Source organism: Hirundo rustica, chromosome 1 (genome assembly GCF_015227805.2).
Source record: "Hirundo rustica isolate bHirRus1 chromosome 1, bHirRus1.pri.v3, whole genome shotgun sequence".
Lineage (NCBI taxonomy): Eukaryota > Metazoa > Chordata > Aves > Passeriformes > Hirundinidae > Hirundo > Hirundo rustica.
This window is the reverse complement of record NC_053450.1, coordinates 108,336,158-108,354,335: the sequence shown is the minus strand read 5'-3', so window position 1 is coordinate 108,354,335 and position 18,178 is coordinate 108,336,158. Positions and strand designations below refer to the sequence as shown.

Genomic DNA, 18,178 nt, shown 5'->3' with positions numbered 1-18,178 from the left:
CTGGATAATTATGATGAAGTTACACTTTTCAAACACACGTAGTGCCAAACTATCTCAAGCTAAATATGCATGGTTCTGCAGGTGCTCACCTAGCAATACATTTTTGTTCTCACACTAACACCTTAGCATGAAGCATGACTGTAATTTTTATTTTCCATCTAAAAATAAATATGCAGTAGTTTGTCTTGTATCATCCTCCTTTCTTGGCAGAAGAACCTTCTTCTCTCTATGAAGAGCCAACCCAATGATCATAAAGTGTGGTGGTAAGGCTCACGATGAAAAGGCTCCGCTGTCATCTTCAGAAGCAGCACCAGAACTTGCTCTTCACTTTGCACAGTCACAGGTATGTGAGAGGGATTTGGCGTTGAGCTGGTCCAGTTTGAAAACTACCCATCAGGTATCCCTCTCCCTCCATGTCCCCCCAAACATAAGAAGGCAATGCTTTTCCTGAATTTCTCTCCTGGCACACCAATGGCAGAGGTGGAAGGCAGAAAACTGCAGTATCTGCAGAATATAGCAAGTTTTTGAATTTTCTTTCATATTACAAAACAGGACCTATGTGTGCCGTAATGTTATTGTGGTATGGCTATGTGAGAAAAACATCAATCTTTCTAGCACATCAATGAGCCTGGCAACGAGAGTCACATCACAAATGCTCTGGGCATGGAATTAATGGGAAAACCTGTGACAATCAAGGGCTAGTTTTCTCTCCTCATGCATATGTATCTCAGCTTTGCAGGTGGAGGGACTGTGGCTCCGCAAAAACTAGCCAAATCTTTGTGTGCTACAGCTGCAACCCATGGTGCAATTCAAAACATTTTGAAGACAGTTGTTAGGCTTGAAACAATTTCTGGGCCCTTTGGATCAGGATGTCATTTAGACAACAGCTTCCATACACCTGGGAAAGTTTAGGCTCGCTATGAATGGTAGAAAGTGATCTGAACACGTGCTGGATTGTAAAGATGCCACGTGTATCCCACTGCACTTTCCACAGAGGGCTGTGCAGAGAGTGCCGTGACTCCTTTAGGATTCTCTTCCTCGATGTTGATTTTGTGTTTATGCTGCAATCAGCCACTCCAGAATTTTGCTTCTTTAACTGTAGAGGGACCCATCTCAACCCCGCTCAGTGATGGAGGCCCTCAGGGTTGTCATGTAAAAGAGAAACATTGTGTGATGTTTGGGAAGAAACAAAACGCAGGTAGAAAGACACTTAGATATGTGAGTGGAAGGTAAGAACCAGAGAATGGAAAGCTTGGCAGAGAAAAGACAAGAACACATTAATAAGCTGGGAACCTAGCACAGGCAATTAGGTCTTGAAATTGCATTCATTCATGAGACTCACCAGGAAGACTCATGTAAAAAACTTCACTTTCCTCTCTACCTTCTACAGAAAAAAATAAGTTACATCTCTTTTCCTACCATTTTTGGGAGGGGAGGAAATCATGACAGAAATCAAGCTCAATTTTATTTCAGAAAATGCTGAAATTATATGTTGGACTCCTTAGATCTGATCAGGAGAGAGTGAGTAGGCACGAGGAGACTTTGTGAATTTACGGAAGGATGTGTAGGCAGCCTCCTATACAACAACTGCATGGGTTAGAAAGTATATGGCAGACAGTCTGACTGTGACTCAGCCCATTTAAGTTCTGAAAGGTCTCTGCAGGATGCCAGCAATCTTCCTGCCTGCATCACTGGCACTTGCAAACAGCACCTGCTCCTCCTCTCTGACTTTTGAAAGCTTCAAATGCAAAAGAGTTCCCTCCTCAGCCTCCCCAAATGTAGCTGCTGGGGAAGAAGTGTTCTTGCATTAGTGAATAACCAAATTACCAGCTCAGCAAATTCAGGGGAAAGGGGATTTTCTATAACTGACCGCAAACCAAGTCAGCTTCTACTTTTCAGGTAATCAAAGTAATTCTTGTTGCAATCAAAGGCCATGTGTTGTGTTCTTTTATTTGGAACATTGTAATAACTTTTAAAACTTGTTTTAAAATGCAAAACCAGAAAACCCAAGAGCATACCACTAAGTATCCTGCACATCACTCACAAAAATTTAGTAGCATTGGATCCATTATAAAATGGATCCAATTTTCAGCATGGATTTCAATCACTGCTTTCTTTCCCACCTCAGTGATGAATCTCTTATACGAAAAATCTTAAGTGCGATATCAAAAAAGTATTTGAACAAAATAGATAAAATCTACTTAGGATTTAGTAGGAAAAGGGTGTAAACTTTCTCTTCTGCAGATGAGACATGAATTTCAGGCTAGAATAAAATGGCATTTTTTCCTACAGAAGAGGAGCCTACTAATCTAAAAAAGGGCAAAGAATTGGACATAAACTTAGCCAGCTGCACAGAACCCAAAACAGGCGACCAGTCAATGTTCAGACCCAAAGCTGGTGATTTTATTTGCATTTTCTACCTGAAGCACCAATCCCTTATGCTTACACAAAATGACGAGACACAGTATGTGTCTTCTCAAGGTGAAAATCTAACCCCAAAGCAGCAGTGAGTCCTGCTAGAATATAGCTGGTCAGAAATACAGAAGAAAAATATAGGCAACCCACCAATTTGTCAGTCATCAAAGCCAAAATCATTAGAATGAGAAAGGTTTTTCCACAGACTCTCTTTACACTCAGAAAAATGAAAAGGCACACTGCTACAAGTTACCAGTAAGAAAAATTTCAAGATGTCTGTACTGAATAAAGTCTGTCTTCAATAGTAACTTATAATTTTATTTTTAAAATTAGTAGAATGTGAAGCTGAAGTAGTTTTGGAAAGGAATAAATTGAAAGTGGGGGAACACGACTTGTCTGCTACAAAAGAACAAAAAAATTATCTGTCACAAAGCTTTATTCCAATCATTTTCTTCTCTGTTAAATTTAATTATACACTCTAGCTGTCCTATAATTATGGAGCTTGGGAAGCTGCCAATTATTTCCTGTGGAAAATTTTTAAATTTCTTGCAGAAATTCAACATTACTTCCATCAGTGCATTCCATATACTATGTCATCACCTTTTAAAAGCCAAACCTCTGATGATAGTGATTGATTATTTAAGTGCAACATGAAAAAAACCCCAAGTGTATATCAGTCACTGATAGCAACAGAATTAATTAAAGAGAAAGAAAAGATAACTCAGCAGGAAACTAATTCAACAGGACACTTTTTTAAAAACCAAGTGATAGCTAACAACATCACGCAGTCAAAGAGAGCATGCTTGTTTTTTTTCTCCCATTCACTAAACAAGCTGGAGGCTCCAGTCATCTTATAGGACAAACAAAACCCTGAGATTCAAAATCTGTTAACTCAAAGTTTATATGAACACTGTGTTTATCTCAAAGAAGACAGCAAGTAAAGAAAACATATTACTGCAATTTCAGGAAAAAGTATTGTGCAAAACCAGTACAAGCATACAATAGGAAAAAGGTGAATGAAAGAAGTTGGACTGTGGAGAAGTAGGGTTTTTTTAAAAAAAAAAGGGGGGGGGGACAGGGGACTGTGGTTATTTTTGTTTTCTCCTTCACCATGTGACACCCATATTTTCATCCTCAAATGCCTTTTGCTTTCAAGATGCAGAGTTACCCATCTGCTGCAGCGCCTTCAAACCCATGTTCTTTAACAAACTGCAATTGTATTTACTCTTCCTACTTCAGTGTGCTAAAGCACATTAGTTTACTACTGTCTAGCCTTTGAAGCCCAACTGCCAGCCTCCAAAAGGGCACTTCAGTTTCAGACATCCTTCCTACATAACTAATCTATTTATTATGCAAATTACTTCTAAGCAGAATCTCTTATGAGAGGCAGAACAAGGATTGAAAAGGGAAGAGATTACTTATTGACCGTATTCTCTTCTATCTTCTTCTTATCCATTATTTCCATTAATACAAGAACTAGGGGTCATGCAGCAGGGGCATCCTAGGAGTCACAGGTCAGACTGCAGGCAATTGTGCTGCCCATTAAAATGCAGCACTGCCAATATACTCACCAAAACCATTATGACTTCCTGATAGTGTGTCTGCTCAATACATCGCATTCTATCAGAGAAAACTTCAGATATTCCCAGTTTATTTCAAACCAGCTCCGATTTTCAGCCTCAATTTCTAATTATTGCATAGCAGAGAGAGTATCTGGGGCTTAGGAATTAACCCATGGCACAGGAATCAATTGCATTGCAAAGAACCAAGTTGGAAACAATCTCTCCTCCTAGGAACCAAACTATTTCCTAGTATCAACAATAAAAAGACAAGAGCTCCTGTCCAACAAATTTTTCAGGATGCAAGGTATAGCTGACTGTATAAGTAACAATTTCTTGTGGAAACTTTAGTTTGACTACAGGAGGAATTTTATTAAGGTAGAGGAGTAGGAATACTTCTGAAAAAATAAGCAAGGTCAACAGGCTGTACAAGTAAAGCAAATTGGCGTTGTGGGAGCTTTGGGAGCCGAAGGCCATGAGGGAAAGGTAATGTTAGGTGTGAAACAAGGAACTCAAAAAAGGAACAGGCATGTCAGGGCCCACAGGAAATAACTGTACACCAGCTAACAAGTCAAGGAGATGAAAAGAGAGAAAGTAGGTGTCTTTTGCAATCAAAGACAATCAACGCTGTAGGAGTTGCACAACACCATCATCTCAGAGGTGTTCCTACTGCGCCAGCAATGCTGTATAAACACTAAGTAGAACTCCTCAGAGTGGTGGATAGACTAACAAACTCCCAAAGCACATTTACAGTCCCCAAAGCAGCTTTAGGCAAGCAATTGAATCTGAAAGTGCCTCCACAAGGCACTTCTAGTGGATGTGTACTCTTTCTCAGGAGGGAAATACATGAGGCACTCAGGCACTCTCCTAATAGGAACCATGCAGGAATAAAAAGAGGCAGCTCAAAATAACAAAAATTCTCAGTAATGCAGCAGCAAAAGTACTGCATTATAGAAACAGGGCCGAGCCAGCAGCAAAATCTTTTCCAAAAAGTGACTAATTACATGCTTCACTGAATCCAATTTTTAAGACAGCATTTGCAACAAGAACATGAAAAAATGAGAGATGTCAATGAAAGCTCTATTTCAACAGAATTTTTGTCCTCTTTCAAATTTTCCAGACTTCTTTAAAATGTGTCTGACCCATTTGGAAGCACTGGCTACCTCTAATTCTCTAAACTTAGAATTTTCAGAAGATATATGAAGTAGCACAGTCCAGATCTCATCAAATTTTAATGAGAAACAGTAAGTAATTCTCATTTTATATAAACAAAACCACTATTCAGCATAGTTTATCCAGAAAACATGCCCTTTGTTCCTGAGGTAGCCCTTCATTTCAGGGATTTATAGGAATTGATAAATACTATTGTATTGCATACTACCACAGTGTCTTCTTAAAAAGTTTTTGCTGGATTCAGATGGAAGAGAACAATCCATTTAAAGAGCAAATCCTACTGTCTCATCATCTGATATTATGTCCATAGATATTGGCAGGCCCTCTGCAAACCTATTAGAGCTTTGACATCAATTTACTTCAAAAAGAAAACAGATTATAATGAACATTAAAAGATCACTCTTGACTTTTAGTGGAAATGATTGTGTGTCTACTGTTTTCTTGCTATACACAAACTTTTTTAAGCAGGTTTGCCTGAGCATTTTTCTTTGAAATTAAACCATCCCTATGAACTCCACGCACTGACTTTTGGCACTGTCCTCCACTCCTAACTGTGCTTGCTTGGTTTATGCTTGCCAAGCACTTGATTTCAGTGAAGTTCAGGAGAAGTTGTTCTCTTCAGAGGCAGGGATTATTCAGCTCTGTGACTCTTCTTGTAGGGATGCAACATCCTGCTCTACACACCTTTGAAATAACCTTGAAATAATGTAGGAAGTGGAGTGGGCAGGGGGCAGGAAAGGGTTATACAAGTGAATCATGATGCTTTGTTTGTATTTTACTCCAGGCATGACCCCTCCTACAGCAGCAGTCTTAGTGGATGCATCTTAACCCTCAGTACCCTGTCAACTCAGTCACCTCTCTAGGCATTTGATCTTCAAAGCCTCCTTTCCACAAAAAAAAATGCTGTCAGTTTTTGGAAGACTTGGAGCAAGTCAAAGAATTCTGCATAATTACCCCTTTCTGAGTTTATGGTCATCCATCATGCATCTGACAAAGGCACAGGCTCATTTCTCTCCTCTTTGCAGGCTTAAGCAAAAAGGAGTACTTTCAAAATATCTAGCATATTTGACTCAGCAATGACAAGCAAGACATGTCTACAGCTTTCTCCCAGACCTTTTACAGACTTATGTCATGTTTTGGTGTCATGTGGTTTGCGCCTTCCTAGAGATTGTTGTTAATGGTATCAGGATTTTGAACCACCCCTTCAAAGTAAACTGCAAACAGGACATAATCACTGCAAACAGGCAACCGCAAAGATCTCCATGAGAAGTGGAAGCCTTACCCGAATATAAGCATCCTGGTGATGTTTAGCAAAGTACAGCATGTTGTCGAGGGCTAGCATTCCAGGAGGGGTCTGCGTGAAATCCATTGCTGGGTTTACGTGATTCTGCATAAAGAGAGCAAGATCAGTCAATGAGCATCTTTACAAAAGCTATCAGTTCCCCAGTGTCAGTGAGCACCGTGTTAGCGTGCTGTGTTAAAAAATGTTCAGCAACAGAGCTCTTTTTGCTGAGCAGAAAACTCGTAATAAGGAAATGGCCCATGCCTAGAAAAACTCTACAACCAAATGCAGACACTTTGAGGTTGGTATGTTGGTAATTCACTTCTGCAGCTGTGGAGTGGAGTTTCCCAAAGGCTGAATGGTTTAGAAGTGCAGAAGTCCATGTGGTCCATGGCAGACAGACTCCTTGATAGTACTACAGACTGAAAGTACATGAAAATACAGACAATTGAGCCAACAGACACCAAAACACCTATTTATATAACTGCGATGGAATGAGTTCAAATAAACCACAAAAAGGAGAAAAAACTACCAGATTAAATAGCTGTATTAAGTCTACTGGATCTTGCAGACTTCTGAACACAAAGGGCCTCAGAAAAAACTCTGTATGAAAATAAACAGATCTATCTTGTGGAATTCAGGTACACTTTTTGTTGTGTTCTGAACCTATGAATTTCATCTACAGAATAAATGAATAAACATACAGAATGAACATATAACCAGAATTCGTTAGCTTCCATATGCACATACATACTTCAGGTGTTCAGTTTCACACGCTACATGAAAAGCTACAGGTGCCCAACATATTCATTAACTCAGCTGATTTTTTGATTGGATGGAATGAAATGTACATTTGAATAAGCCTCAGGTAGTTCATGGTTTAGACATGAAAATTTGCATGGCTTATACCAAAGAAGCTGCTCAGAAGTCTCAAGAATATGTCTCCATTGAAAAATACCTCCCTTCTGCTATGCTCTTTTTATCAGTATCACCTTTGCAATGTCTCCTTCTCCACTCATCATTCTGACACAGAAAGATATCCCTAGCTCCTTTGCAATGGCATTTCTATTCTGCAAGACCCAGCTGACAGGGACCTTAAACGTGCATTTACTACCAGAAAAATGGCAAAGATCAGCACAGATTTCTTCCATTACACTGTTTCTGCAGTGTGCTCAGGGTCTGATCCACCCACTTCACTGATAAAAGCATGGGTTTTACTACTTTTCCTTCTGTTGAGTCTGTCAGGCCATAAAGTGGTAGAAATGAGTGATTCTACTTTTTTGCCCATTTTAGCTTCAGATGTATTATACATTGGTTTTAACCAGTCAGTAATTCACAGTCACATTAAAGATTAAAAATAGTAGAAAGCAAAATGTATACATCAAGATGCCTGCTGTAACTTCAAAAGTAGACAAATATATTAGTCTGAAGATGGCATGCAGAACTTGTTGGTTGTACATTTCCAGATTTGGACTACTGGTGTACAGGCAAAATAATCACAGGCTAATTAGGGAATCAATAGGATGCCCAGAACCCTAGATTTTATCTAGAAAGATCTATGTAATAAGTATTTCAGAGGGTAAGTTGTAGTTTAGGAATAGAAAACTATGTCTTACTGAGTTGTAAGTTCCAAAAACTCCCTCTCCTTTTAACTTTTTTGTTTTTTCACTTTCATCTGTTCATCTGAATGACAAACAATATTCTTTCATGTTTATTTCTGCAACTCAATCATTCATCTTCCACACTGATGTATTTATCAGTCAGAACATTTAAAACCAGTACAAAACCATTTCATATACATCACAAGCCCTACAGACTTCAGCTTCTGGGAGGAGAAAACTTCCCTTCCTACAATTTTCAAGCATTTCAAAGAGCGCATTTTAAGAGAGGCTGAGTCTCACAGACACACAAATGCCATCCCCCCCCCCTCCCCCCCAGCATGAGTATCTTACAGATTCTTCTCTGCATTTGAAACTACCGCCATTTTGGCCTTAATGGACAAGTCCTGAGGAACACTGCTTGATACTTTACAGTGTCATGAGGTACATTTCCTCAGGAAAGCTACTGGGAACCCTGCAACTTTCAAAAACTTATGCAAGTAGAATTACAGCACAGGGCTGAACTTGCACTCTTGGCGCCCATGCTATAGCACAGGTTGAGTACACTTGGATAAATACCTGACAAGCACAGAGAGTTTCAAGACTCACCTACATTTCTCCAGCTATTAATATACTAGTACTTATTTCACTGGCATTTACAATGGTAAAATAAATGCAGGACACAAATAAAAAGCCTGACCTACTGTTGCTTGAACAGTTCTTTCCTTTATCCCATTCCAAATCAACAAAAAACCAGCAAGGACGGAAGGAATCTCACGACATGAGTGAGAATGACTCATTTTGTCTCTTTCCATCACTAACAATTCTATGTTCAATCAGAAAAAACATCTCTCCATCACTTTTACTTTATCTACAAGTCAAGCCTATATATCCAGCTATTTCCAACTATTTTCAGTTTGTTTCTGTTTTTCAAAAGTTTCTGTCACGTGGGATCCCAGCATAACCAGGGTTTTATCTTCAGCTCTGTTGAATTAAATAACTAGAAATACAGAAGCAGATAATAGCTGAGGCTCCACAAGACAGTTCTGGCATGTGTGAGACAATACATTACCTTCAATTAGGCTTCAAATTCAAAAGGAATGTCAGACACTTTGTTCCCTTCCTTCTTTCTCCCTCACCTTAAAATCATCCTTTTCTTAACATGATGAATATTTGTGGTTGAAGCATTAAGTTATTGAGAGTGGGTTTAGAAATGAGATACAAAGCTAAACTATCTAAAATGCTGTGGTGAATAATTCAGAAGTAGGCAAACACCCCACCTACAATAAAATTAATTAAATATACGGAACACAGAGCTTCAGGCGTATTTGTTGCATCTATTTAGTACAAAATCTATGACATTTTTCGCCTAACGGAAAACAAAGAGTAAGAAAGAAAAATGAAACAGATTTGTTACCTCCAATTTTTCAGATAATTTTTGATTTTTTTTTCCATTAGGCTGAGAAATATCTTTGCATTTTTCAGCTTCAGCATCTAAGCAGTATTTAACAGCTTATGGTCTTATGCCATACATGTTAACATACAAGAAGATTCAAGAATTTGTTAGCCAATTCAGTAGGATACCGTGGGGACAAAAATTCATTGGTTTTGATAAGTTGAAAACTCAAAATAACATCTGCTTATGCCATTAAAAAAACAAACAACAACAAAAAAAAAAAAAGAAAAAAACAAATCAAACCCAACCAAAACAACAAAATAAAACCAAACAAACAAAAACCCAAAACAAATCAAACCAAAACAACAACAAAAACCCACCATAAAAAAAAAAAAAAAATCACATGACACGTTTCACAATAAGACAGCTATTCTGGCTAAATCCCAGTGCAATAATTACATTCAGAAAACCTAGCATTCTAATGCAGTTCTGGCTGTGTAAAGCTTTCTTCTCTATGCTGAATGGCTTCACTGTCTCACTCCTGGCTTCCGCAGCAATCTCTGAGGGTTGTATAGATTTTAGTGGCAGGTACGTGTCCTCACACCAAAGTGCCTATTCACAACAATGGTGTACTGTCTGTAACTGCTAATGGGATAAGGACCAGTCATTCCTTATGTTATTCCTAAAAACAGCATCTTCCACATGAACATGCCGAAGCACGAGAACTATTCATTTCCCTGCATTTCTAGGCCATTAACATACAAATTTATTTCTGTCCTGACAGGTATTGACATCTTATCATGCATTTTGCACCGGTGCTGTGTGTAGCAGCCATGTAAATCAGTCGCCAATTCATGCTAGTCTGTCCTGACAGCAGTATGGAGTAGGTGCTAGACCCAGTAATAGTTGTTTTCCCAATCCCAAAGCAGCTCAGGTGAATCGCTAATTCTGCGTGCCTCACTTCTGTAAGTGGCAAGACAAAAACACATCAGAAGTTTCCAGGGAAGAGTCAGGACTGTAAAAGAACTGATGACAGGACAACTTCCAAATGTCACAGGAATCCAGTTTTAATGGTGTCTTTATAAAATGAGCTCTCTCAAAATTGGTTTTTTTTTTTAATGGAAAAAGGAACATTCTGTATACCAAGGTAACACTAAGGACAGCAATTTCTTTCTCCCATCTTCAGTTACTCGCTTACTCATTTTCTTCATCCTTTTAAATCTAAAGCACTGTTCTGTAGGCTAAGAAGGAAAGCAATTACCTACCTGGTTCTACAGCACCTCTGCAAAACTTCCCCCAGATCAAATCAGGAAATCATAGTAGTACATACGTGGATGTTTGTTCCTCAGAACTCAGGGCAAGAAGAGTGGGAACTTTTTAAGTGAGATTTACAGAATTATGAATGACAAACTTATGCTAAAAGTATCAACAAGCACAAAGACTCGCCATTTATCCCTTCCCTAAATAAACCTGAAGTTTTACATGCAAAATGTTCCCATCTGTTCATTTACACAATAATTACAAATAAGGAAAAATACTACATTAAACCGACATTTGTGAAGAGGTAGTCAGCTAAAATTCTTAATGAGGAAATATTTTTGTCTTTTTATTTAACAGCACTGTATTCAAAGAGATGATGATGATGATGCACACTTAATGAGATATAACAGTGACTTGGGAATTTTCAGCCTGTATGTAATCAATGAAAGCAAGAACTAGCAGATTTGTTTTTCTCTTGATAAGTATTTAAATATGCAGATGTGATTTTTTTTTTTCCTTCCAGAGCCTATTTTTTTAATTTACATCAGAACTCAGTGCTAGAATGAAAATGCATCCAGAGGATTCCTGAATTTAAAAAAAAAAAACAAACAAAAAAACCCACAAAAATCCCCATACGCTAACGCAAGTGGGAAGTATCCGAAGCTCAGAAATTACTATATATTTGAAAGAATATGAAGAAAATAATTTAAGATACTTTCAGTGCAAGTCATTTAAATCAGATTCCCACATTTCCACCACATATAAAGAGACCTCCAGTATATTTCTACTGGATATAATTTTCATGAAGATTTACAAATTATATCTGCACACTATGGTGGTGGTTTTTCCTTAAACTCATTTCTAGCTCTTTTTAGCTTTGTGTTTTGGCAATTATTTTTCCATTTCTACTAGCAGGTAGAAATTTGAGGTTTGTTTTTGTTTCTTGTTGTTATTGACGTGACAGCTTTGGGGTACATTTTAGTAGACTAGAAATGTTATCCTCCAATAATGAAACTCAATCCTATTTAGGTAACATGTTAAGCAACAGACTTGCTGGATCAAGTTTGACCTCACCAATATAAATCCACTCATAAGCAAAGAAATTTTAAATACAATCTACATAGCATTTGCCCTACAAAAGGTAAAAAAGCAATAATTTGACTACCATTTATCCTTAACTCATTGAGCTACTGTGTAATCTAATGCAAAGACCAATAGAGTTCTATGTAAGTCACCAGAAATCTGTCCCAGTTGTGTAAAGATGCTATAGTGGGAAAAATTGCAAAAATCTCAGTGTTAAGGAGGTACAATTAAATCACCTAAAAATCACTAAATAGAGCATAACAGGCATGTCAAAAGCACGACATAGTTTCAGTCATGAATAAATTACACATTACAAAGCAAGACAAAGAGCTCTTGCATAATTCTTTGTATTTTAAAAATGCCTGTATTACATGGAGCTAATGCTTTGGATTCCAAAGCCCTACAGGTTGCCAATAATTTGAAAGAGAAGAATCCAAAATTACTTCTGTAACTCAGATGATCACATCTTGTCCAATGCATGAAAAGTGTGAGCCACCTTTAAGGTTTTATTTCAGTTGATAAGGGCAGATTTTAAAGTTAAAAAGTTAAACAATTCACAGATTATCAGCTTCTTACTACCGAAGTAATGTTTACTGGAAAAATATAGTTATCAAGCAGTAATATGTCATGTACTCTTTCAGCGATATATAGAATGAATCAATGGGATGTGGTCATTTCAATTACATTTTTTCAGCATGGAAAATAACTCTCAGATATCTCACCATATCCACTAAGCTTACAGAAAAATGGAATAAGCAATCAAACATCCAGTTGCAGATATAGTTGGGAGTGGGTCAAAAAACTGAAAGCCATACTAGTTTATTTACTGAGATTACCAGATCCTTTTACAGCCAGATCATGCCAGATTTCCTGTCTACCCTGGCTTTTTGGGCAAAGCCAGTCCACTTTAGATTAAACTGCTGCCAGATGAGATGCAAGCTAATCCAGATGGCTTTCACTGCAAGGGAATTAGCGACCCTTCCCATGAGACCTTCTAGAGGCTCAACTGCAAGGGTATGAAGCAGGTGTCCCTCCAGCCAGGGCTGCTGGAGAGCAGCCAAGAGCTATAGCTTTTCAGACAGCTCCAGCTCTTACAAAATCATGATGGGCTATATTACCCACGCCCTGGCCAGCAAGCCACTTTTGTACTGTTTGAGCTACAACACTCATGAAGTACACTGGGAAGAACTGGCACACAGTACCCAAAGAACTGGCCCTTAGTACCCCCAGCCTCAAAAGAACTACTGTTTCAAATATGGGCTTTTTTATGACTTTGGAATGTGTTGGGAGATGACTGGTTTAATTTTACCAATGTCATTAAAGCAGTTTGCCTTCTCTATACAGATAGAATCTAAGACATGAATTCTCATCCTCCCCAGCAGGAGAAATATCAAGCTAGCAAGAAGACAGTTATGTGAGAAAACTGTGTGAACAGCGCTAACAGGAACAGCAAGCCAAAGAAATGAATCCATCTATACTTGAACACTGCAAACAAACACAGATTAAATGTTTGCGACTAGACAGAATTCATACCTGCAAGACTCAAAATCTACCTCAGCAATTTTATCTCTGTGACTCCTGTCAAATGTGTCAGTTGGTTAGACTAAGTGTTCCTAAGTTAAATTTTGTCACGAAAAGCTTTTTTTTGAGTTTGGGAAAGTTTAATGTCTGTTCAGTAAGGAAGATTGTGACTTCAACACGTTATTTAAGCATAATGGCTCCATAATTCAGAAGTTCAGAGCTCTTCAACAGACATTTTTTTACAAAACTTTAGGAAAAGATACAAAATAGTTAATGAGTGTACATATATATTTTAGCATATGCTCCAAGCAAATGAGTTACATTGCCTATCAACAAGGAAAAAAGAAGAATCTCTAGATCTCTGTATTAAGTAAAATGAAAAGCTCAAAACCAAATTGTACCAAATCTTGGGCTGCTTGAATTGGAGTTTTCTACACCTGAGACTACTATGAGAGCATATATTTGATTGTTTTAGTTACACTCTGAGCAGTTTTACTAAAGTTTTTGACATAACATTTGCTTCTGAAATTTAAGGTGCATTAATTAAAACAACTTTCAGTTGCATTTCCTTTTAAAGAAAAAACCCCTTAAATTATAAGCAATAAAGTAAAATCAAAGTCAGTAAAGTAAAAATAATCTTTAGAACTTTCCTGAGGATGTGCATCTACAGGGATGCCACAAGTGAAGCAGCCCCTTTATTGCCACAGTGGCCTCTCTCCTATGTCATCACTGAAGAGTGAAATTCTGAATGGGAACCTGCTGGAGCAACCATCATCTCCAGCAAAGGATATGATGTTTGTGTATGACGGTAGACACATCCACAGAATAAGAAGATTGGCACTCCATTTGTGCAGTGAATTATAGTTCTCTTGGAATTTTATTACTACCAATTACAGTGGTGGCTGGGGACATCCCTGCATCTTTACAGTCTGTGCTGCTCAGAGAACAATGAGCTTGGAAAGGAACTTAAACTCAATGCCAAGCATCATGAGGAAATCTGGGATAGATCTTGCTCTGCCTTCAGATATTTCTGTAGAAAGGTTTTGTGGTTTTCCTTCTCAAGCAAGCTGGCTAAAACCTCTGTCATGTGCAAAAGGAAAGGCCCAGGCTGTGTTTAGTTCAAATACAGTGGAGAGAAGTCAGCCCTGTGTCTGAGAAAACCCCAGTTCAAAATGAATCATCCATGTGAATCTACTGCCTGCCTGACAGCCAGATACAACAGCTGTCCAAATTTAAAATGGAAAATTCTGTCGCAGAGCTCTGAAAAACAGAACTGGAATGGCATTTGCAGCCAGGCACATGGACCTGCAGAACTGGGTGAAAAAGCTGGCTACAATTCAGGAGCTCTGTGGTTCACCCACTGACACTTCTTTTATTACCTTCACCAGGACAAGCTTCCAATAATCGCAGAGGAAAAGATGAAAACTAATCTACAGCAAAGAAGCTGTCAACATATGTGATATTTTAGCTACCTTTAGATGGACATTCCCAAGCACAAAATTACCAGCTCTGCAGTCAAATCTTTCCCCTGCCAGAGTAGAAACAGCCAGGCTCTGTAGATGTCAGGGACAGGTTTAGAATACAAGACCAATCCTTCCTAAAACCTTTGAGTCCCATATTCTGCCTTAAGTCAACAATCACCTATGCCCAGCCTGTAGGATACCCTCGTCTATCCTCAGTAGTAAGGTAATAAAATAAAATAAAATAAAATAAAATATAAAAAAGGACAGAAAAAAGCCCCCCAAAAGGACACAAAAAAGCCCCAAACAAACAAACAAAAAATTTAACCAAAAAAATCCCCCCAAACAAACCACAAAGATGAAAAAAGCACTGGATCCATTCACTAGAGAATTTCAGTTCCCTTGACTTCCATTTTTCTTTGCCTCCCTCTACAGGAATGTGAAGCTCTTCTGAATAGAGTTGAGCTCTGCAAAATGCTGATACGTGTTGCATGTTTGGGTACTGTTCCGCTCTGCCTTCAGCCTCCTCCAGACAAATGTCAAAAACAGGGTGGAGCTACACCAAAATGTAGAGGGTTGTTTTAAAAAATAAGGCAATTTTAAAAGAAGACATATATCTACTATTTATGATTTTATGTAGGGGCTGTTTAACAAGTTGACCACATTTAACTATGAAAATATTCAAAATTCAGATATGAAGATGTTTTTAATTTGGGGAAATAAATTGGTTATTTAAAAATAAGGTGCCTTTCCCCTCTTGAGTTTATTCTCAGGCCTTGGTTAATGAAAACTCATATTCAAAAAGAATGTTTGTAACTCTTTGCATCTGAAGAAAATCTAAATATTTTGTGTGTTATGCTATTCACCATCCTTTAAATATTACAACAGGCAAAAACAAACAAACAAACGAAAAACAAAACAAACAAAAAACCCCAAACAAGCCATGAGGAATGAGACAAGGAGGAAAAAGCAATATGCACATGTTAAGTAACACATATATCTCTTTGCATGCATGCATACACTGAAAAAAATCATAAACTTAAATAGAATATTAGCTGTAATTAACATTAAATTGAATTTACAGTTTCAAAAAACTACCACCATTTAATATCAAGCAAGGGTTTGTCTAGGATAATCCATCCAAACCAAGTCTTGTGAAACAGATGAAGCCCACACAATGAAAGAACTGAGATGTCATTATGTCTGACCAGTTTTGTGGGGGATGTTTCTCCTTTTTTTATTTTTTTTTCCTTGTCTGTGCAAATTCTGAGACGTGTGGTACTCAGTATCCAGAGAAAGACATCCAAGATCCATCCATCTCCCAGTGAAGGGGTCAGAAAATAATTCTTGTTATGCTACATTTGAAACAAACTATTCAGCCCAATTACTTTCAAATCCGTGGAGCTTGCCTGCCCCCAGGAGTTCATTCACATGGCAAAGAAAACTATTCAGTGAAATAATAAATAGTATATATGGGAAAAAAAAAAAAAAAAAAAAAAAAAAAAAAAAAAGAGAGAGAGAGAGAGAGAGAGAGAGAGAAACAACCAGCAATGCAATGCTCCATTGTAACTACCTTTAAATTTGCACACTTACATTTTTAGTGGATTTTCTTCAAGAAAAAAATCACAAAGAGTTTAATATTTTTTATTTTACAAGTTCACAATTGAAAATACTGAAAAGGTATATATACTAAAGTGCCAACCTTTTATTCACCCTTCTCAAAACAACTATCTTCATTAAGAAACTGATTTAAAGGATAGTTCCTTCAACTAATATTTATATAAGCACAAAATCATGAAACAAAGAATTAGAAAATCAAAACACAGAAGGAATGACATTATACAGAGCCACACAGACACACAATCATAGATATTTCATTCTGGTTAGTTTTAACTTCATTGTTGAAGTGATACTGAAAGGTCAAAGAAGCTCAGTGGCCCATCAAGTATGTTTTTTTTCTTTCTTTGAAATCTGTTCTCTTCCAGAAGGACTAAAGCTAAGAGGAATTCAGCTGCATATGGTAAAAGGCTGGTTTATTAATTTTACCAATGTTCAAGTTGCTAGATCCCCATAGCTCTGGACAAACAGTCCTGGGAAGTCACATTCAGCTTCACAGTAAACCAGAACAGCAGCTATAACATACGGATTTTGTGATCTCTCTTACTGGTCACTAGAAAGATGCATTTGACTCAGGGGCCTCATCCTGTGCGTATCAGTTCAGATGAACAGCACCAAGTTTATACAAAATTAGTAGCTTCTCTACTGCACAGATGTCATCCATTGCACATGTCATCACGTCTGGCTTTCCTGATTACATTATAACCCATTTTCCTTGATAAGAAAAATTTCCTCAAGTTTTCTCCAAGCCATTTAAAACATCATGCCTCCAAACAGCAGTAATTCTCTTGCATTCTTCTGTTAGCACCCAGGATCCTCACACAAAAGTCTGACAATTAAGAAAAATTGCACTACCTTTGAGATTTACAGATCAATTCTCAGTTTTCACCATCCATCTTGTTTTTTGTCATTCTTGAGTATTTATTCCACATTGCAATCACACTTGGCTGAGAAGATGTGATGTCCCCTGACAGCATCTGCCCCTGTGGCCAGAGATCACGAGGGGGCTGCACCCTCACTCACGTGTTGGGCAACCAAGCAGTTCCCCTGCTTGTGCCTAGCAGGCATCTGCCCACGCATCCTTGCACTGCTCAGAGCGGTCCAGGGGCTTAACAAAGAGATTTATGGCTCAAACTCTAACCCTGGGGCCTACCCCGCTCTAAGTTATACTAGAGGAGATATCTCCCACCACCACACACTGACTTGAACATCTCAACAAATCTAAGTGCCAGTGTGATGAGTGGAGTTGCAGCATGAACTTTGCCGAGTTGCAAACCTCAGTGGGGAGTGCTCCATTCTACCCACAGGAATCCTCTTTTCGGCACAGCCCTGCTTTTCCACGGCCTAGCACCAAACACATGGCATGGCATGGAACCATGGAATGCTTTGTTTGTGGCAAACAGTAACTTAGAACTATGAAACTCTGCTGACAGGAAAGATCACAATAGGTCACACGTACCGATGAGCTCCTAACAGCACCAAGCATGAGTGGTGGATGCCAGACTGGAGGAATTTCTGGATTTCTGCCTCTCAGGTTTGAAAAGAGATTGATGCTTTGCTGCCAATGCTCATATTTGTCAGAGGGCATCAAATGTAAGTCTATCTGATTAGATCTATAACTATACTTATAAAATCCTGTCTTTTAGAGATTTGTAGAAACTCCTGACAGGTAAAAAAAAACCAAAAAAACCCAAAAAACCAACACTTCCCACCCCCCCCCCAAAAAAAAATCCCAGACTGCAAGAAAGCATCCCTGCCACAGAACAAGGCTGCAAAACACTCAGACACAGGAACAAACTATTATTTCAGGGAGG

The 18,178-nt window shown here is 38.3% G+C and overlaps 1 protein-coding gene across 6 annotated transcripts in view; it reads right to left on the bottom strand.

The window, feature by feature from the left end:
* Positions 1-18,178, bottom strand: part of ELMO1 (engulfment and cell motility 1) — a 306,304-nt gene that overhangs the window by 157,890 nt on the left and 130,236 nt on the right. For all 6 annotated transcript variants that reach the window (XM_040060448.2, XM_040060440.2, XM_040060465.2 and 3 more), the window contains one exon: positions 6,430-6,534. In XM_040060448.2, the coding sequence (XP_039916382.1) occupies positions 6,430-6,534 (105 nt within the window). The remainder of the gene's footprint in view (positions 1-6,429; positions 6,535-18,178) is intronic.